General features: G+C 56.7%; 1 protein-coding gene across 2 annotated transcripts; it reads right to left on the bottom strand.

The window, feature by feature from the left end:
- Positions 1-910: 910 nt before the first annotated feature.
- Positions 911-17,086, bottom strand: TDRKH (tudor and KH domain containing). Of its 2 annotated transcripts, XM_030542381.1 has the most exons (14): positions 17,039-17,075; positions 12,193-12,247; positions 11,150-11,298; positions 10,509-10,615; positions 9,937-10,126; positions 8,377-8,516; positions 7,713-8,019; positions 6,780-6,946; positions 6,402-6,574; positions 5,941-6,005; positions 5,532-5,683; positions 5,063-5,197; positions 3,992-4,052; positions 911-2,259 (listed from the first exon to the last, which is right to left on the bottom strand). In XM_030542381.1, the coding sequence occupies exons 3-14, from the start codon at positions 11,271-11,273 to the stop codon at positions 1,487-1,489; spliced, it is 2,394 nt and encodes a 797-aa protein (XP_030398241.1). In that variant the 5' UTR covers positions 11,274-11,298; positions 12,193-12,247; positions 17,039-17,075; the 3' UTR covers positions 911-1,486. The 2 variants fall into 2 exon arrangements, with proteins under 2 accessions (XP_030398241.1, XP_030398240.1); XM_030542380.1 differs by lacking the exon at positions 12,193-12,247 and having other exon boundaries at positions 17,039-17,086.
- Positions 17,087-21,175: the final 4,089 nt, after the last annotated feature.

Raw genomic sequence — 21,175 nt, 5'->3', positions numbered from 1 at the left:
GCAGCTGCCAGCTGGGGACAGAAGGGGACTGCAGGACAGCTACCCCCGGAAGACCTGTATTCCGCAGGCTGTGATCCCTCGGGAGCACCACAGAACAGCACAGCCGGAACCCTGGGGTCCGACTTGACAGGCGCAGGCAGTTAGCCTCAGAATCTCTAGGATCAGCACCCTCCAAATGCACTGAAAACACCCACTCCCAACCCCAGAGAGCCCCCAAGAAGGGCAGTCACACAACAGCCGGCATCAGGTCCCTGCTGCAGGGAGCCAGCAATGTGCACTTGACGCGCTGCAGCCCCTGCCCCAAACACATGCCCACAGACGAGGACGAGGTTACGATGCAAACCCGTCATTTCTGGACCCGGAGAAAGGGTGGGTCCCCAACGGCCGTGGTCTCTCCTTCCACCTTCCCGCAGTATTTTATTCCCCCGCCCCCGTCGGGGAGTCCTCATGGTCGTCTCAATCCAGGCACCAACCTCCTAGGGACCAAAGGGACGGCAAGAAAGCAGAGGCACTAAGTGGTGCATGGAGCTGCAGCTGCTTCCTTAAAAGAGCAGCCCGGAGTGGGTGTATGACTGTGGCTAGTGCCACTCCTTAACCTGCCCATAGGGGTCGCTATTGAGCAATGCCCTTCTGCTCTCAGGGCAGACATGCTGGCAAATGCAAAGCAGGTCAGTGTGGACAAGATCCCCCCCCGCCACATGTACAAGAGGGCGTTTGCCCTTCCTCTGCCCTGAAAGCAGGATCTCGGGGACAGCCGGGGGCCCAGGACCACCCCAAATAGACAGACTTACGCACCCTCCTCTGCGACGCCTCCAGCTCGCTGCCGCTCGGGGAAGGGGTCACAGCGAATCATCTTCGACCAGCATAACGTCGTCACCGCTTCCAGAGACAGACGCGGCTTCTGCACAGAAGAGGAGAGGCAGTGGGTAGAACAGGTGCAGCATCAGGGCTTCCCGGCCCTGGCCTGCCACCAAGAGCCAAGCCACCGTGCAGCCAGGAGTCTGTGCCCCCTTCTCTGGGACGGGGCAGAGAGACGACCTGCTCTGCTCAGGAAGAGCCTTAGCCAGTGTCCAGCTGCTCCAAGGTGCAAGGAAGGCCCAGTTCTCCCCACTTGTGCGCCCCCGTGCACGGAGAAACAAGAGAATCATGCCGCAGCTGACACTAAGAGCCCCTGTGCATCCATTTCACGCCCCCTTCGCCTGGCTCTGCAGAGTGGGTGATCCGGGCTGCAGCGACACACACTGGGCAGGTTCAGATCTCAATTTACACCTGGCTCAAGCCGGAGAACCCCAGTCACCAGCATGGGGCTGCTCCGGATTTACACCAGGAGGAATGAGAGCAAGCCCGAAACAGCACTGAGCACTTGCCTGGGGCCCGCTCCGCACTGGAAGAGGCATTGCTAAGGATTGAGGCCCTCGCCAGGGGCTGTCCCTCATGGGAGGAGCAGATGTTGCCAGCTGGTGGAGATCGCCAGTAGCGGCCACTCCTAGCCGAACGATAGCAAGGCGGCAAATGCAGCAGCAGCCATAGGCTGCAGCCCGTGAGAATCCCTGCCCCCGTGCAAGCTGGGAGAGCGCATGGGACACTCCTGCATCTCACGGCCAACAGTGCAGCAGAAATCTGTACTCCTCATGCTTCTGACACCCCAGACCACAGTGCGGTGCCCAGGCTGCCCATCCGTGGTGCCCTCTGTACCTCTCCTCCAGGCCCTCAGCCCCCCTTCCTCCTCCTCCTCCTCTCCCTCGCTGCCAGAGGAGCTGATGAGGACGAGGCTTTGGAGGGAATCGCCGGCAGAGCCGGAGCCGCTGCAGAAGACCGAGGAGTTGGACCACTCTTCTGAAGTGGAGAGGTAATAGAAGTAGCCCCGGAGGGAGTAGCAGCTGCTGTCCCCAGAGGCCAGGGGGGTAGGGAAGCTGGCATCTGAGGTGCTGGAGCCTTTGCTTGAGAGGGAGATGGGAGAGGCCTCTCCTGAGCAGCCTGCGGGATGCGTGCAATCAGCAGGACTGGATGTCCACTTGGCTTCTGCTGCATGGCTCCCGGTGGCCAGCAGAGACCCCCCAGCCTCCGAAGCCACCTCGCTGCTGCAGCCCCTTGAGCTATTCTGCTTCTCACCGCCAGCTGGCAAGGTGAGAGCCCTGGAGTCCCCCAGAGGGCAGGAGGGAGCCGAGATCCGTAGGGACCAGAGCGAGGGTATGACAGTCTTCTGGGAGGGTGGTTCTGTGGGCTTGGTGTCACTTCGGAGCTGCTCAGTGGAGACATCTACCAAGCCAAAGGCACATATTACAGGGGAAGTTGGGCTGCATTCTCTCCTCTGTGTCTTCAGCACATGGACACAAGCTCCCTACGGCTCCCCACCACCACCACCACCACCGCTTCCCCCGGTCTCTTTTCTGTCCCATTGTGCCACTTGGCCACTGCTGGTGCAAGAACCTTCTCCTCTGCAGCTACTGCTGACTGAAACAGCCTCCCCTCGATTTCTGCTCCTCACCTTTCCCCACTTATCTCCTCCTGGCCTCCTCACTGCCTGGTCTAACTCTAGAGGGGGTTTCTTGAACCTTTCTGCCCCAACTCTCCTCCCCATCAAGCTGGAAGTAATTTTTCTCCTTTGCCTAACGGATTATTTAACACCTGCCAAGTGTTTGAGGGATATGCTTTGTATCTTGTGTGGACGGAGGCTATTTCTCCAATGTTCATCCAAACCAGCAAGTGACCCGTGCCCCATGCTGCAGAGGAAGACGCAGAGACCCAGGGGGATTTTCCAGTCTGACCTGGGGGAAAATCTGGCGATCAGTTAGACCCTGAGTGTGAGGGTGAGACACCTGGGAACAAGTTCTCTGTAGTAACTCAGTGCCCTCCCCACCCAGGGTCTACCCTGAAGATCTCTGCTAATAAGAATTGCAGGTAGGTTACGTGCCATTGTAGGCAGCCAGCATACCATCCCTTCCATAACCTTGTCACACTCAGTCTTACGCACACAGCCACTTTCAAAGAGTCAAGGCTGCCTAAAACGACATTCCCAGCCTCCTCACTAGATCCCAGAAAACAGAGAGGGAAGCCTGGTTTTGGCTCCCATCCATCGGCAGGATTAGCTTCTACAGTATGTTCTCTCTTGTGCTAGGAGCAGTGGAGCTTTAAACAGCCCTCTCCATCCAGCGCTTGGAATAGGGGGATTAGCACCAGTTATTAAACACTGGAAGGATTTCCAAAAAATCTCAATTTTCATGACCCCATTTTCTTTCTCCCTTTGAGGCAGCTTGGGGGCAGTTATTACAGCAGCACCTTGAGGCCGTTGCTGAGATCAGGGTTCTACCGGGCCAGGGGCTGCACAGACACAAGACAGGCGCTCACAAATCGGAGTAGACAAAGGCGGGAGAGGGAAGGGAAACTCAGGCACAGAAGTGACTTGCCCAAGGCCACAGAGCAGATCAGTGGCAGAGCCAGGAACAGAATCTAGATTCCTAGGTCTTCACCCAGTGCCCTCCCCACTAGGTCACACTGCCTGTAAAGTTGACCAGCCAGTTTCTAATTTGCATGCACCTGGGACAGTGTTCTCTTAGGGCTACGAACTGCAGAGGAATTAGTAAATACCTTTCCCATCCAAACCCACACCCACGGAAGTGTATTTTAAAAGGAACTAAGTGAAAATGGTCCAATTCATGCTCAATTTCCCGAAAAATCTGTGAGACAAAATGTAAGTGCCGGGCCTGAAACGGTCGGTTCTGTTTATCCCTAGAGTAGAGTAAAGAGAGATTCAATTTTTTTGCCCCATTCATGTGACGGAGGTGGAGAATCAGGTCTAAGAGGAGGGAGGAATCAATCAGGAGTGGTGGCACATGGAGAAGAGCCAGAGACTTAGCTATTGATGTGATGTGGAAGATGCCCAGACACTGCGGTGATGGGCAGCAAGATACAACCCTAAAGGCAGATGGGTTCCGTTGGAGCAGCCGCCCCCAGGAAGGGCAGGTTGCTTCAGCCGATCACAGTGGCGTACCTGAAAGGCTGACGCAGGTCTCTGACAGGAGGCTCTCGAGGGAGGTCCCTGCAGCATTCCCCTGAGCAAGACAGAGAGGGGCAAGGTTAATCCCATTACTGTGCCCTCGGACAACACACGTCCACAGCGTAGAACCGACCAGGGCCCATGGAAGGGAGAGGAACCCAGCCCCAAGGCAGAGATCTCCAGCGGCAGCGCTGAAGCTTTCACAACAGCAGGGGGCGATATGCGCTGCTCCACATGGAGCGAGAAGGGTTTAAATAAGATGTGGTCCTCTGCATTCGAAAAACATGGAAGTGGTTTTACAGCAGCTCTCTCAGGGGGGCATCTGTCCCACTGGCTCGGGGCAATCAGACACAGCGATTAGCCAGCCTTGGAACGGGACACGTGGGGTAGGTGAACGGCGCAGCTGGAGGTGCGACTCCCGGCTCAGGGAAATGGACATGCGCTAGCTTTGCCCAAGCTAACGTGCTCTTAACAGTGGCACAGCTGTGGCAGGCACACACAGCGACTCGGACTGGCTGCCTGACTGCAATCCTGCATGAGATCCTGGGCACGAACTCAGGCAGCTGGCCCACGCAGCTGCAGCCACGGTGCTATCTTGATCAAAGCTAGCGTGGGCACGTCAGCTGGAGCGGGAAACTACACCTCCAGCTGCAGGCAGGCGGCTGTGGCATCAGGGGTGTGCATCGGGGCAGCCTGAGAGCAGAGGGACCTAGAGCCCCTCCCCTCCGCCTGGCACATGTCACTTCCTCGGGCTCGTTTTCCTCCAGGCTGAGAATGGGATCATTAGAGCTGCTCACTACTGGTGCTTCCCGCCCTCCCGTTTAGCTCTTTACACAATTCCCCAGCCATCGGGAAGGGTTTGCAGCCTTTGGCACCCAGCCTGGTGGAAAACGGCACAGCCTGGGGGTTTGGAGAGAGGCCGCTGACCAAAGAGGAGAGGACATCAAAATTTCAGCCAGAAATAAATGTGCTATGCCAACAGTTGTTCTAACGCTGGCCTCCGGATAAACTCCAGCCTCTCCTGATGGTTTCCCAGCCCTTCCACGGGGTTAGTGATTGACTAACCAGCATCTTCTGGAACGCCTCAGCCATGGCCCCCTTCCCCAGCTGGGGAGCACCGTCCCCCACAGCGCCATCCTCCTCTTGCGGGCACCACACAGCGTGACCCAGCCGGACCAGCTCCTCCCCTATATCGAGGCTCTGAAGGGGAAACAGGAAGGGGCAGAGAGTTGCAGGCTGATGACAGCACAAGGGGGTGTCGTTCGGGGAGGGGGAGCCAGAGAGGAAGCAGCACTGGTGGTTTGGGGAGCGATACAGATTGGGGAGAGAGAGAGAGAAACGGGAGTTTGACTGAATCCTGATCTCAATACATGCAGACGAACCCACTCTGGGCTCGCCAGGCTCTGGCTGCCAGCGGCTGCACCAAGGGGAGTGGAGGTGCAGAAACGTGCTGCTCTCGAGACAACTTGTAGCAAACGCTGTGTTTGTAAGGGGAACCCGCAGCCTGCCAGACAACCCAGCCTCCAGCGCTCACCTGTCCGTGGCTGGTGTCGTACAGCTGGATGCGTGGCCAGGTACAGGCCCCAGACTGGACGTAACTGGAAATCTTCGCCAGCAGGGGCTTCCACTCGGCACAACACGTGAGGCGATCGAACTCGTCCAGGGCATTCTCTTCCCACTGCTCCCCTGTGGGGAGAGACTGAGTAGCAGGGGCTGGGTTTGACTCCCCAGGACACAGAGAGAGAGAACCCCACGGAGCTAAGCGCAGGGGGGTCTGGAAATGGGAGATTTCAGCATCCACCAGCCTCTTGGGAACCATTGAGAACCACCTCTCCCTGGGCGCTGCCCGAGCCCAGTCGGGCTACCCCACTGGCAGCCCGGCTGGTTACCTCGCGGGGACCCATCCCAACCGAGAGCACCTCGCCCCCGGCTTCGCCACTCACCCGCGGGGGCAATCCCAGCAAGGCTGCACTCGATGGCCTGGAAGGGCAGACTCAGGAAGTCGCTCCTAGCAGAAAGGGAGGGGAGGAACCATTGGGAATAGCGATATGACCCCAGCACGCAGAGGCCCCCGCAGCTGGTGAAATCGGTCAGGTCTGCCCTGCTAAGCCACATCTCTCTGGGTTAGCGGGGATCTGCATGTGCTAGCGGCATCACTGCACCCATCCTCGTCCTTCACATGCAAAGAGCTCCACACCCTGGACAGTCGTTAGCTCGGCCATACGACCCCCTTGAGATAGAGCTTCTCCCCATTTTACAGAAACTGAGGTGCAGAGCAAGCCAGGAGGCTTCCCTGGAATCCCACAGCAAATCAGTGGCAGGAATGGGAACCAGGAGTCCTGCTCCACCCCCCCTTGCCCTCGCCTACGCTCTCCCTCTTCACCATGCTCCCTGCTACACATACCGCAAGGCTCGCAGTGCTTCTAGGGGGGCTTCCCCGTTATCCCCGAAGTCGACGTAATACAGATCCAAGTTGCCGTTCTCCAGGGTGCCCAGGACTCGGGCCCGGTACCAGGAGCCGTGATCGGCATACGGGGCAGCCACGATGTCGCCTACGCGGACATTGGGGAATTCGGGCTGGCGAGACAGAAGGAGGGGCAGGGAGTCACACGCGCAGGTTCTCAGGGCTAGAACGGGAAGCGATGCAGGTTTAGCAGCAGGGGAGGAAGAGGAAGATTAACCCCTCTTTGGCTAGTGGGGCGGGGGACACATCGTTCCATTCGGCTGCGGCAGGTTTACCCAGCCGTCGCGTCGGGCGGGGCACGCCACGGCAGATGCTCACCGACTGGCTGCTGCTCCCATAGTACTGGGACATCTCGCAGGTCAGCTTGTCGAGCTGCAGGCTGCGGGAGCCGACGATCTGGATCCAGAAGTGGCTGGGGTTCTCTGAGGCCGAAACATAAACCTCCAGGTGTTCGTCCGCGTGGAAGCTGAAGTCGGGGCTGGGGACTGAGAGGGGCACACAGCAGTGAGCAAGAGGGGCAGGGGAGGCCCAGGGCCACCCGGAGCGAGAGGCAGAGTGTACAAGTCCAAGCATGGGTTGCTGAGCCAGGCGGAGGGACGAGGGTGTTGGGATGGGTGGGGGGAAGACACCATTTCACCGCATGCGAGCAGCTTTGAGGAAAGACTCGTGGGTAGATCTGCAGGCACCTTGTTGGTCTCCACGCAGCTCACCGGAGGAGAGTGGCACACCGCGACCCCGCTCAGAGCAGGTATGTGGAGCACAAAGTGGGAGCAGCCAGCCAAGATACCTCCCATGCTGGCAGCATGGAAAATCGCCCCTCTGAGGAAGAGTCTCGGTGCCCTAAAGGACATGGACAGAGCAGCACATGGTCCCACTGGGCAGGACGGCTGCTGAGAGTCAGGGCGCGGTGCAAGAGAGAGGGTGGGCCCCAGGGACCCAAGTCCCGGATAATCCACAGAATGACGCTGCGTGACATGCAGCCCCAACCCTTCTCTCTTTACAGCTGCTTTTCTCCAGGAGAGCACCCTTTGCAGACACCTAACGCCCATGGAACAGACAGGGAAACCGAGGCACAGAGCAGGGCGAGCGCTGCTCTAAGACCAGCAAGTCAATCGAAGAGCCAGGGAGAGAATCCAGTTCTAGGTCTCAGTGGCCAGCCCATGCCCCTCCAAGGGCCAGGGCAGCAACCCCTGCGGTGCATGCCACACACCCTCTGTTTGAGTCAGCCCTAGAGAAAACCGCTCCACTCACCCTCGAACATGGGCACTGCCTGGTTGGGCTCCATCACCGGCTCCTCCGGGGACTCGCTCTCAGCTCTGAGCTCCTGTGGTTGATCCGGGGCTTCTGCAGCCAGCAGGCAGCCTCCATCTCCTGCCCCTCGCGGAGGGGTTGCCAGCTGGCAGAGGGCCTCGCCGTTGGGGCGTGGCAGCTCCTCCTGCTGCCCGAGATCCTCTCTCCTCACACCCAGGGGCTGCTTGCGCAGGCACCGGACTGCCGCTGACAGGGCCAGTTTCTTTCGAAACGCGTCGTCCTCCGAAAGCTTTTCCAGGATCAGTTGCTTTGGGAGAGGAAGGGGGAGAAGGGTGTTTGCATGGCCCACGCAAAGGAGATGCTGTGACAGGGTAACCCCCACGTAAGGTGCTCCTTTGTGGCCAAGCTTCACAGTACTGTCATGTCCTGCCTTAGTTTCCCTTTCATCCACTCCAACCTAGTTCTTCCTCTCTTTCCTAGGGGTCTCCGCACAAGCCTTCCTGCAGCTTGGCAGCATTCTCCTGCTCTAGCCCCTCCTGAGAGCTCATTGCCAGCAGCTCCCAGCTCAGCTGCCTTCTCTTAAACCAGACCGGGAGACAGCTGACCAGTCCCAGGTGCACGGGACCCCACTGACTCTTAAAGGGGGCAGTCACCCCAGACCCACCTTGGCAGCATTCACCTCCTTTCGGGTCCCCGAGAGACTGATGAGCCGGGTCAGACACAGGGCGTTGTCCGTCTCCTTCTCGCAGATCACTCTGGCCCCCGAGCTGCGGCAGATGGCTCGCACCGTCTCACCACCCCTGCCTGAGAGGGGCAGCGAGAAGTAGGTTACTCACTCAGCAGAAGCGGAATTAGAGAACCCAGCCGAAGAAACGGCTCTGAAGGGAATGCCCACTTCCCCCGCTCTGGTCATTTTTTTTGTGACCAGAACACAAGCGCCTCCAGAAATTTGGGTTTTGGCTGCTCCGCGCCAGGGAGATGATTTTAGCAAAGGACGAATGGCTGCTGGTGGCCAGTCTATAAGAATTAGACAGATCCAGCTGTGATTCTGGAAGGTGCTGGTTGCCGCTCGGCGTAGGTCTACCCTGCAATCAAAGCCCCACGGCAGCACGTCTCAGAGCCTAGGGTCCAATGACGCAGGCTTGTGCTTCGGGGCTAAAAACAGCAGTGCAGCTGTTCAGGCCAGTCCTGAAACCCTCCAGTTCCAGCCCAAGCCTCAACATCTACCCTGCTGTTTTTAGCTCTGTAGCATGAGCCCCCATCAGCTGACCCAGGCTCTGAGATTCGTGTTTTTCATGGCAGCCTAAAGGTACAGCTAGCTAGTAACCAGCACTCCAGCACAGCACTTGGGGTACAGGGCTGGCCTTTGGGTGTGATGCAAACTCCAGGGCCTGATCTCTCATGCTCTGTGAAAGAGGCAAGGAGCTAAGCCCCATTTTGCTGGCTAAATTCCAATTGAGCTGGGCTTCCTGTATTTTCGTGTTATCTTAGATACATCTCTAGCCCCCAACACAGAACTAGCCAAGCACCATGCAGCCTTTAAGGGCATTTATCCTCACAGCCCTCCTGTGAGGCAGGGCAGGGCTCTTATTGCCACTGTACAGGTGGGGAAACGGAGGCACAGAGACTAAGTGACTGGCACACGGTCACACAGGAAGTCAGTGGTGGAGAAGGGCCTTGAACCCAGATCTCTCACAGCCCAAACCAGTCTCCAGCTGGTCAGGGCACAGTCTCCTTCCCCCGCAGTGTCTCCATTAGACAGAAGCAGTGTTCTACCCCAGAGATGTCAGCCCTGTGGCCAGCAATTCACCCTGGCTTTATAAATACAGGCCTCCAAAGTGCACCAGGATCAAAGGTGCAAAATAAAGGTTCTTAGATTTGAGATGCTGCAGTCTGATAAACTGAGGCAGCTCAATGAGATTTCTTGTCACCCTAAGGAGCCAATGAGTGGAGAAGGGGGGTAACTATTTAATCCCAGGCTCTGGATGCAGCTTTACTGTTATGTCTCTGTATTTCTCCCCAGCGCCCCAGCCCAGGAACAGCAAGCGCTCTGGTAAACAGACGGAAGCAGTATTTAGCAGTCACCGTGTTTCACCACAGCTGTGGTCAGTGCTTCTGGAGCAGCTTTAAAAACCAGCCCCCGGGTCACTTCTGCCCAGGCCCCTTGCATTTGTTCTGGTGGCTAATGGGAAGGGCGGGGGGGGTTAAGTCTCTAGACAGTTACCGATAATCCTGCCGACGGCTCTCTGCGGCACAACGAACTGCTCTGACACGGTGGCGTTGTCCACCAGGATCTGGTGAATAGCAGCTTTTGCTCGGCATACCTGGACGGGGAAGCCACTGATCAGCAGCACCCGCTCCCCACCGGAGTCCTCTGCTTCCACATCAATGCGAGCACCAGTCTCCTTCCTTAGCTGCGGAGACATGGGACAAAGAAGTTTAGCAAGGTTCTCACGCAGAGGGGATGGCTTAGCAGCCTGAGCATCAGCCTTAAAACGCAGACCCCTTGGAAATGCCATCGATTCAGCCTTTAAGCCTGTCAGAGTGGGTGGACCTTTAAAAGCCAAGGGATAGGCATTAAGATCCAGTGGAACTTATTGCCCTCCCCTGGCATCTGTGCCCAAATTCTCCCCTCCTCAGGCCGCTGGACCGGCTGCCAACCAGGCTGCAGCAGCTTATACAAAGGGTTTGCAAAGATCTTTGGGATGCAGTGAGAGGGGTTGGGGGGAAGAATACACCGAAGCCAATGGTGGGGCCAGGCATGGATGCAGGACTCGCTAACCGTTGTCCACTTGCCTGTTTGATACTGGCGCCCTGCCGTCCGATGATCAATTTCACAGCCTCCTGGGGGATCTTCATCTCAATTTCAATGTCATCCTCTCCTACAAACGTCAGCCGCTCCTCTGAGCACAAGCCACAGTAGACAGGTTAAACAGGTTAACACATCCACCCCCGAAAGCCATCTTCCCCACGGCCTGAAGGTGGCCAATCCTGCTAGTTCAGCAGCTCTAGGACAGGAGAGAAGGGGAATCTGCAAAGCTCCAGAGCGGTGAGACATTTAACCTTTCCGTGCTATGTCTGTTTGCATTTCCCCAAGCTCCAGACAGGATCCGGGAAGGAATTAGCAGGAGGGTGAAAGGATTTTAGCTTCTTGCTGGGATATTATAGAAAGTGCAGAGGAACTTCAGAACAGACAAAGCTGCTCAGAAACAGGCCTCCTGTCCCCAGGGATCACCCCTCCCTGGATATGCTCTTTAGCATGGGAGAGATTTATTTCTGAGCACCAATCAACATTTGGCAGGAATGGAGATGGGGGTGGAAGGAGGTCAAGTAATTAATAATTCAAGCCTAAATGCAACACACAAGCTGTTAGTCACCATGCAACAACGAAGTCGGGGCCACCCGAAGGTCATTGCCGCGGGGTGATGCATACGTACCTCGGCTTTCTCTGTACCTGCGGTACAAGATGTATATGACAGTTGCACTGGCTGGGATCCCCAGGGCCAGAGCGATTTTCTGCAGGGTTGTCAGGTTGTTCCAGTAACCCCGGTCTGTTGACATCTTTCCCAGACTGATGGACCACAGTCTAAGAGGGGGAAAGAAAATTTCTCTTAGCTACAACAGTAGCCTCTCTTCCTGAGACCATGACTGGCTTGACTGGCAGTCCCAATGGGCACAGACTCCACTAGCCCTGGGCACTGCCAGAGCAGGGCAAAAGCAAAAACACGACTGGCACATGCCAGGACTCGTTCAGGCTGCTCACAGATAGCTGCAGGCTTTAAGCATTCTGCAGGATCGCTCTGCATCACAAATCCATCTGTCAAGGTGCACGAGCCGTACCCGGCAGGCTGTGCTCTTCCAAACCAGGCAGCATCAAGCAGTTTGCTACAGGAAGAGGCAGGCAGGAGGGTGAAGCCGCCAGCTTGGGAATTTAGACATGAATAAATGAACTGTCCCCCATTGTTAAAGCTCTCCGTGGACCCAGTCTCCTCCTTGCAAACATCCTGCACCCAACTCCTCCCTGGTTCTCTGCACTCTCACAATGTTAGACGCAAGGGCCTTCTCCTGTGCAGCTACCTGACATCTGGAGCAGCCTGCCTGCCTCCCTTTACCCCTGTGCCCATGCCTCTTTGCGTCCTCGATGCTGCCATTGCTTAACTCTGTCAAGCACTGGGGGACACTGAACAGATTACGGGTCTGATCACACACCAGTGCCCTGGGAAGTCAGTGGAGTTGTGGGTGCCCCGTACCCCAAGTTACTCTATCAAAGCTGCTGAAAGCTTGCCCAGTGGTTAGGGACTTGGGGTCCCCAGGTTCAATTCCCAACTCTGCCACAGACTTTCTGCACGGCCTTGGGCGAGTCATTTCATCTCTCTACGGCCCCGGTCCCCATCCCACTTCTACAGATAATAGCACTTCTCCTCCTCACGTGGGTGTGGTGAGGTGCTTGGATACAGCAACAACGGGGCCACGCAAATACCTGTGGTAGAGTTTGCTCCTGGTCCTCCTTATCTGGCACCAATGGAAAGGACCCCCTACAATAAATAATGACACTCAGCATTGATCCCCTGGGGAACGGTGCTAGATCTCAAACCCCTTCCCAAAGCAGGGTCACTTCTCAAACACAGACCACCTGATACTCAGGGGTGCTGGGTGCATGCAGCAGCTCCCAACGACTTCAATAGTGGCTGCAGGTACTGGGAGCCTTGGGGAGTGGGGTGAGGGGGAGAATGAGGTCTCAAGAGATTATCCAGAATCCAGCAGTCCTGCCTCCCAGTGGCTGGTGGAGGATTCTGATGCTGCCTCCGAAGAATCATCAACCAGTTATGGAGAGCGGCCACGGATGGGGGTGGGGATGAAGGAGCGAGAGCAGCATTTTGAGAGCTTAACACACTGTCAGTGGGCGGTGCTAGATCTCTCTTGCACAGGGGAGATGAAAATATATGGAGACAGACTCTAGACAGCAACAAGAGAGAGAGATTTCACATGGACACATGCCAGCAGGGAAAGCTGTCACTTCCCATTGGGGTTCTACCCCAAGACCACAGTTCAGAGGTCTGTGCTCCTGTGAGGTGCAGCGCATCAGAAAGCAAGACAGGCAGCTATGCGAGGCTCAACTTTGCTGCACAATTGTTAGCAAAAAGGATCCTAACACTGGCATCTGTGGTAGTTAAGTTCTCAGTTTGCACAACAGTCCAGCTAGAACGTCACTTACGCTCTGGCACAGACTGTAACAGGGGAGAGGGATTGATATTTACACCCACATCACCACAAACCATATGCTCCTTGCGAAGAAGGGTGGTAGAGAGAGCTACTCTGAAGGGGATAAGCCAGGGCCTGGAGGCAGCATCACAAGGTAGGCAGAGCACAGGACTAGAAGCCAGGAGAGCTTGTTTCTTATCCTGGTCTGCCACTGACTTACCGTGCGACCTCGGGCAAGTCACTTCCCCTCCCACCATGCATCTGCCTTGTCCAGTTACACTAAGTTCCTCGGGGGCAAGGGCTGTGTGTGTCTGTGCAGCACCCCGTATAATGGGGCCCTGATCCTGTTTGGGATGACTAGGCACTACTATAATACAAATAATAGATAACAGCATCACTGGCTTGTCTTGTTTATTACAGAGGGTTCAATGGGAGAATAGTAAGAAACTCCAAAACCCAGTTGTGACAGAGCTGGCAATTTCCTGCAATATCCCTGGAAGCCATTATTGTATTATATGTATGTATTCTTGTGGACTGGGATTGTCTGTTACCACTCTAGAGGGAAATGCGACAGATGTGAGCCCTGGGAATTCAAGAGACTCTTCTGAAAATGTGCCAGACAAGTACGGACTTTTGGGACGACAAGTGGATTTCCAGGGGGATCCCTAAGGAGGGGGTTCATGCAAGTTCCCCAAATCCCAGATATGCAAAATCCCAGCATTTTGAAGCTATGCCCTGAGGGGAGGGTCACTGTCTGCTTATTACATGTTACAGTAGGCCAAGATCCAAGAAACAGTTGATCTGCCCAGTCTGTGCTCTGGATCTAAGACGGATGAACTGTAAGCACGGGGAAAACCTAGTTGTAGGTTCTGAAGAACAGACACCTACCAGAGCCGTTGGATGGAGTCAGGGGTGACCTCTGGTTAGCTTTTTAGCAGGTTAGTTCTTTCATTGTTTTTACATATTTTCCCTGTGATGCTTTTACCTTCAGAATAAATTTACTTCGGAGGAGCTGTGCAGTAACTTGTAATGGCTGGCGACACACCAGTCTTAGCCCTGAGAGAGGGAGCAGAGTGCAGGCGCTGGGTTTTCTAGGCAGTCTGGCTTGCAGGGGATAGCACAGTGTTGGCAGAGAACTGTGCAGAAATCCCCCATCAGGAGCAGGAGACACAGGTCTCCCCCACACAAGAGGTGACAGCTGGGAACTAGAAGCCTCAAGCAGGGGGAATACAGGTGCAGTTGCCCCGAACTGTGACATATCAATGGCAGAACAGTAAGGAACCCAGTTGTTTCCCCCACTAGCATAGAAACAGAAGCACAAGCCTTTTGCATGCAAGTAACACTGCTATTGCTGGGAGAGAAAGGATAGCTCAGCGATCTGGGATGTATTTCCTACCCTGCCACAGGCTCCCTGTGTGATCTGGGCAAGTCACTTAGTTTCTTTGGGCCTCATTTCACCATCTGGTCAGCGGGAGGACCTAACCCCACCCCCCCAGGGACCTGCGAGGAGAAACACATTAAAGATTGTGAGGTGCTCTGATGCTATGGGGATAGGGGCATTACCTAAGACAGCCTGACAACACACACACTGCAGATGTTGCTACAGCAAAGGACTTCCAATGGCTAGCAGCGAGCCAGTCTATAAATTGTCTTTAATGATTGTTTTTCACTACTGCACGCACATGATGGGATTGTTTTGATCAGTTCACTTTGAAAAAATTAAAATAAAGTATCTAGCAGGTAAAATGTAATCAAAGTCAGCTGGACCTGGCATTAAGCACAGTGGAATAAAGGCAGCTGGCAGGCCAAGCAGCTTGTGGCCTCAGGTTCTCTCAACAGCACAGCTCAGCTGTTGAGCAAACCTGCACAAGGAGAAGAAATGTGTGCACCCGACAATCACGGGAACCGCCACTGGGAATCAGGCACAAGGTCCAGCTAATCTGGTACCTTGGTTTCCATCACCTGCTCCCAGGAAGACGTAAGTAGAGACTTAGGCACGGGGAAAAGCATTTTGAGTGTTGGCATTTTATATTTTGTTTTTAATCAGAGCTAAACTCCTGCAATCAGACACCCCCCATTCTACTGCCCTTAACGCCAGCACCCCAGATCCAGTCACCCCCTTCCAGGCCAATACACCCATGCCATATTCCACCCCTCTCCATCAGCATATCTAACCCCCCAGGCCACTCACCTCTGTGCTGTTACATCTAATGCACTAGAGCCACCCCAGCCCATGCACCTCAGCTCCACATACCATGCAGTCAGTGTGCCTAAGCCAACCCCACCCCACTCATGCCCTACTTCCCCATGCCACAGCCCTGCCAGGCTGCCTCGCCAGGCCTGGCTTCCTCAAGGACACCCCATCTGCTCCATAATACAGCTCCCTAAACACCCCCACTATTCTACTCCCCACATCCTTCAGCTAACCCCAAGCAAGCCCCCTTGGATGGCCTGGACCCAGCTGTTCTGGTCTCCCCTGCCCACCCCCATCCTACCTTTCCCCCCCACCACACGAGGTTCCCCCAGAGCCTACCCCCTTCACTGTCCCAGGACCCAGGTTCACCCCCACTCCAGATCTCTCCCCTCTCACACCCCAGGTCTCTCCACTCCATGCCAGGACCCACACTCCCTTTGGCCCCTGCAACCCTGTGCCAGCCCCACCCCCTACAACTCCCACATCATCCCATGCTACCCACCCCCACTCCCACCCATTTGGCCCCTGCAGCCCCATGCCAGCCCCTTGGCACCTGCAACCTCATCCCACCCCTTTGATGCCTGCAACTCCCCATCCCGTGTCAGCCCCACCCACCCCCTTGGCCATTGCAAACCCGTGCAGTCCCTGGCTCCTGCAACCTCATCCCAATCCATACAAGCCCCACCTTGTGCCACCCCCACAGCCCCTGCAACCCCCTCCCCCTTGGCCCCTGCAACCCCCCATCCCATGCCAGCCCCACCCACCCCCTTGGCCCCTGCAACCCCATCCCGCCCCGTGCCACCCCCTTGGCCCCTGCAACCCCCCATCCCGTGCCAGCCCCTACAACTTCCACATCATCCCATGCTAGCCAGCCCCACCCCTTTGGCCCCATGCCAGCCCCTTGGTGCCTGCAACCTCATCCCACCCCATGCCACCCCCTGCAACCCCTCTATCCTATGTCAGCCCCACCCCCTTGGCCCCTGTAAACCCATGCCAGTCCCTGGCCCCTGCAACCTCATCCCGCCCCATACAACCCCCCACCCCGTACCACCCCCACAGCCCCTGCAACCCCATCCCGCCCCATACAACCCCCACCCCGTGCCACCCCCACGGCCCCTGGAACCTCCTCCCGCCCCATATAACCCCCCAGCCCGTGCCACCTCCACAGCCCCTGCAACCCCATCCCGCCCCATACAACCCCCACCCCGTGCCACCCCCACAGCCCCTGCAACCCCATCCCGCCCCATATAACCCCCCAGCCCGTGCCACCTCCACAGCCCCTGCAACCCCATCCCGCCCCATACAACCCCCTTGGCCCCTGCAACCCCATCCCGCCCCATATAACCCCCCACCCCGTGCCACCCCCACAGCCCCTGCAACCCCATCCCGCCCCATATAACCCCCCACCCCGTGCCACCCCCACGGCCCCTGCAACCTCCTCCCGCCCCATATAACCCCCAGCCCGTGCCACCCCCACAGCCCCTGCAACCCCATCCCGCCCCATACAACCCCCACCTCGTGCCACCCCCACAGCCCCTGCAACCCCATCCCGCCCCATATAACCCCCCACCCCGTGCCACCCCCACAGCCCCTGCAACCCCATCCCGCCCCATACAACCCCCACCTCGTGCCACCCCCACAGCCCCTGCAACCCCATCCCGCCCCATACAACCCCCCAGCCCGTGCCACCCCCACAGCCCCTGCAACCCCATCCCGCCCCATATAACCCCCCAGCCCGTGCCACCTCCACAGCCCCTGCAACCCCATCCCGCCCCATACAACCCCCACCCCGTGCAACCCCCACGGCCCCTGGAACCTCCTCCCGCCCCATATAACCCCCCAGCCCGTGCCACCTCCACAGCCCCTGCAACCCCATCCCGCCCCATACAACCCCCACGGCCCGTGCCAGCCCCCTGCCCGTCCACCCCACCTGTTTCAGCCGCTCCGCCGCAGCCGCCAGCTCCGCTCCCCAGCCCCGCCTGCCCGGGCAGCTCGCACACGCCCGCGCGGCCGCCGCAGCAAATCACAGGGCCGCGCCTCCGTTCTGAACCAATCGCTACGCGGGTGGCCGGAGCCACACCGCAGCTGCTCCTCCAAGGCCAATCAGCTCCCACTCCTTCTAACCAATGGGAGGCTAAGCTAGCGGGACACTCCAGCCAATAAGAGAGAGGTATTGGGAGAGCGGGCCCCGCCCCTCACCTTGAACTGAGGGCGGGTCAAGTCTGAGAAGCCCCGTGATGCACTGGGGCGGGGGTTGATGCTGAGAGGCCCCATGATGCAGTGGGGTGGGGAGGGGGCAGCAGCACTCTGAGAGCTCCCATGATGCACTGGGGCTGAGGAGGGGGTAGCAGCACTCTGAGAGCTCCCATGATGCACTGGGGCTGAGGAGGGGTCAGCAGCACTCCAAGAGCTCCCATGATGCACTGGGGCTGAGGAGGGGGGTAGCAGCACTCTGAGAGCTCCCATGATGCACTGGGGCTGAGGAGGGGTCAGCAGCACTCCAAGAGCTCCCATGATGCACTGGGGCTGAGGAGGGGGTAGCAGCACTCTGAGAGCTCCCATGATGCACTGGGGCTGAGGAGGGGTCAGCAGCACTCCAAGAGCTCCCATGATGCACTGGGGCTGAGGAGGGGTCAGCAGCACTCCAAGAGCTCCCATGATGCACTGGGGCTGAGGAGGGGGCAGCAGCACACTGAGAAGCCCCATGATGCACTGGGGGAGCAGCACTCTGAGAGTTCCCATGATGCACTGGGGCTGAGGAGGGGATAGTACCACTCTGAGAAGCCCCATGATGGCCTGGGGCAGCATGCTGAGAGGTCCCATGATGCACTGGGGTGAGGAGGGGATAGTACCACTCTGAGAAGCCCCATGATGCCCTGGGGCAGCATGCTGAGAGGTCCCATGATGCACTGGGGGTGAGGAGGGGATAGTACCACTCTGAGAAGCCCCATGATGCCCTGGGGCAGCATGCTGAGAGGTCCCATGATGCACTGGGGGTGAGGAGGGGGTGGCACCACTTTGAGAAGCCACATGATGCTCTAGGATGCGGGAGGCAGCACTCAAAAGCCCCATGGAGGTCACAAGGTTATTTTTTGGGGGGAGGGAGGGTTGCCATACTGCTACCACAGCCAGAGAGCGGTGGCTGTTAGCCAGGTGCCCAGCTCGGAGGGCACCGCTCAGCCAGCAGCAGCGCAGAAGTAAGGGTCGCAATACCATCCCATACCACCCTTCCAGCTGCCCAGCTCTGAAGGCAGAGCCGCCGCCAGCAGCAGCACACAAGGGTAGCAGTACCGCAATCCACCCTACCTTGGGACACCCCCCCACAACATCTTTTGGGGTCAGGACCCCAACAATTACAACACTGAAATATTTAAATATAATAAATTTCATGATTTGAGCTTTTAAAAATCCTATGACCATGAAATTGGCCAAAATGGATCATGAATTTGGTAGGGCTACCCATGATGCATTGGGGTGGGGGCAGCACAGTGAGAGGGCCCTTGATGCACCAGGATTCGGGAGGCCACACTCTGAGAAGCCGCATGATGCACTGGGATGAGGGGCAGCAGGCTGAGAAGCCCTATCGTGCACTGGGAGGGGGCAGCAAGCTGAGAGGCCCCATGGCCATGATGCACTACGGGGCAGCCCCAGTAGTTATGTGATAGCGGCAGGTGCACGGTAAGTGCCACTGCTCTGTGGCAGCACATGTCACAACAAAGCCACTGTGATGTCATGACATGCCCAGGCAAGTTGTGACATAGGGTCCAGGGTCCTGGTGCATCACTTGGAGCATCCCAGACCCCTGCCCTCCTAGGCTAGTTCCAATAGGAGGCCAGCTTTGGGACTTTCCCACCTAGCAGTGCAGCTCACTTCTGAGTTTGCCAGTTTAATCTTTGCTCCTCATTCCCCTTTGCCTCCCACACCCATGGCTGCTTCATCAACTGATGTCTCTGTTGAGCAGAGGAAATCCTGCGCAGTAAATGCTACCAACCTGTCAGGGAAATGCAGAGGAAAGCCCTTGTATTTTTCCATGTCAAACTCATGACATCTGAGGCTTTTCTAACGGAGGGAGAAGTGTTTAAATAAGTTTATCAAGTCTTTAGGACAGTGGTTTTCAAACTTTTTTTTTGGGGACCCAGTTGAAGAAAATTGTTGATGCCTGCGATCCAGTGGAGCTGGGAATGAGGAGTTTTGGGTGTGGGAGGGGCTCAGGGCAGAGGACTGGGATGCAAGAGAGAGGGCTGCAGGGTGGGGCCAGGAATGAGAGGTTCAGGGTGTGGAAGAGGGCTCTGGGCTTGGGCAGGGGGTGCAAGCTTGGGGGTGGGACCAGGGATGAGGGGTTTGGGGTGCAGGAGGGGGTTCCAGGTTTGGGGGGACTCAGGGGTGGGGCAGGAGATTGGAGCATGGGCTTACCTCGGGCGGCTCCTGGTCAGCAGCACAGCGGGGGTGCAGAGGCAGGGTTCCTGCCTGTCCTGGCACCGTGGACCACACTGTGCCCCAGAAGCGACCAGCAGCAGGTCCAGCTCCTAGGCGGAGGCACGCAAACAGCTCCGTGCAGCTCTCGCTTGCAGTGAGCTTGCAGCTCTCCCACCAGTTCTCGCCCACAGGCACCGCTCCGCCCCCAGCTCTCGCCCGCAGGCACAGTCCGCGCCCCCCCCCCAATCTGCTGCTAAGGGGTGATCTCCATCTGGGCAAGGCATGAGATCTCAGAGAATGAGCCTGCTGCAAAGGAACATTCGAAGGCTCTGGCCCATGGTAAGGATTTCCAAATAACCTGAGGGCATGTGGCTGACAGCAAGAATACAGATGGCAATTGACATTTCCAGAGCACCTATCATGGCAAAACACTTTACAGATTATACCGGTCACTAGTTCATCGACTGCTAAACTGCAGCTACCTCTGCTGTCAAACACGGCAGCTGTTTAACAGCACACAACATCATCTGGTGGAACTGCAGAAAGAATGTAACCACCCACGTAGGAACTTAGCCAGGATCTTGGGGTTACTACCCTTACTCTTGCTAACAATGCCATTGGGATGGTCAATGGCCAGGTGAGGTCAAGGCCTTCATTTGAAGCCTGTTATGTCCCCCGACTACAGGTGGGCTGCTGTAGTTACTCAGAGTCAAGAACACTACACAGTGAGTCACCAAACACAATTCCTGAAATCTCTGGGTTTCCTGGAAGCTTACACCCCCAAATACCAACCACCCCTAACTCTACATAGTGCCAAAAGGCAGGCAGCCTGGCTGAAAGCACATTACTGGGGCAGGGATTTGGAGCAATCTAATTTTTGAATTGCTCCACTCCAGCTTCGCTCTAGCACCAATAGTGACTGCTACAGCTCCGCGCCAGCTCCGGGCAAAAACCTGCAGCTCCACTGCTCTGCGCTCCAGCTCCAGGCTCCGCTCCAAAGCCCTGGTAGCATCTTTCTCACACAGTGACGACGGGCTGCCATACACCATAAGGCCATATCATTAGAGAGAGAGAGATTCAGCCATCGGACACTTAGCGTTTGACGATTGCACACATTTATTCCATTCCCCAGCACGCGTTACACTTTCTTTCGACTCAGAAGAGAGCGGAACATAGATTGTTTTTTTCTGGGGGTGGGGGTCATGTGTTACAATGGGGAGAAACACAGGCATATTCAGATCGCTACACAGCAAAGCGGGGTCCTGCAGAAGTGGAAGCATCTGCCGTGATAGGGAGCAGAACAACATTTACCGCTCTGTTTCTTTAAAAAAGAAATGGCAGAGGATTGTTTACTAAGAGGCAGCTAAAGGTAGCTTCTCATCGCTTTTTGCATGCCTCCAGCGACGGAAGTTCTATACTATCAAACAGGAAAGGGAAAAAGATAAACTTGTGTTTTTCCAATATACAGCGCTCTGACCTGATGCAAACACGGGACTGCCGGCACCATCAACCGCAAACATGCAAATATCAGCTCAGCCGCTAAAAAATCATGAGATTGTTTTAAAAAAAAACAATAACTGGCACTCGTCTCATTTGTCTTCTGGGTTTTGAACCTTCAGGGACTGCGTTTTCAAGCTTTTCTGCGCTAGAA

The sequence above is a fragment of the Gopherus evgoodei genome, chromosome 24 (genome assembly GCF_007399415.2).
Source record: "Gopherus evgoodei ecotype Sinaloan lineage chromosome 24, rGopEvg1_v1.p, whole genome shotgun sequence".
NCBI lineage: Eukaryota > Metazoa > Chordata > Testudines > Testudinidae > Gopherus > Gopherus evgoodei.
Note: the sequence above shows the minus strand (reverse complement) of the source record. Positions and strands in the feature narration are given on the sequence as shown.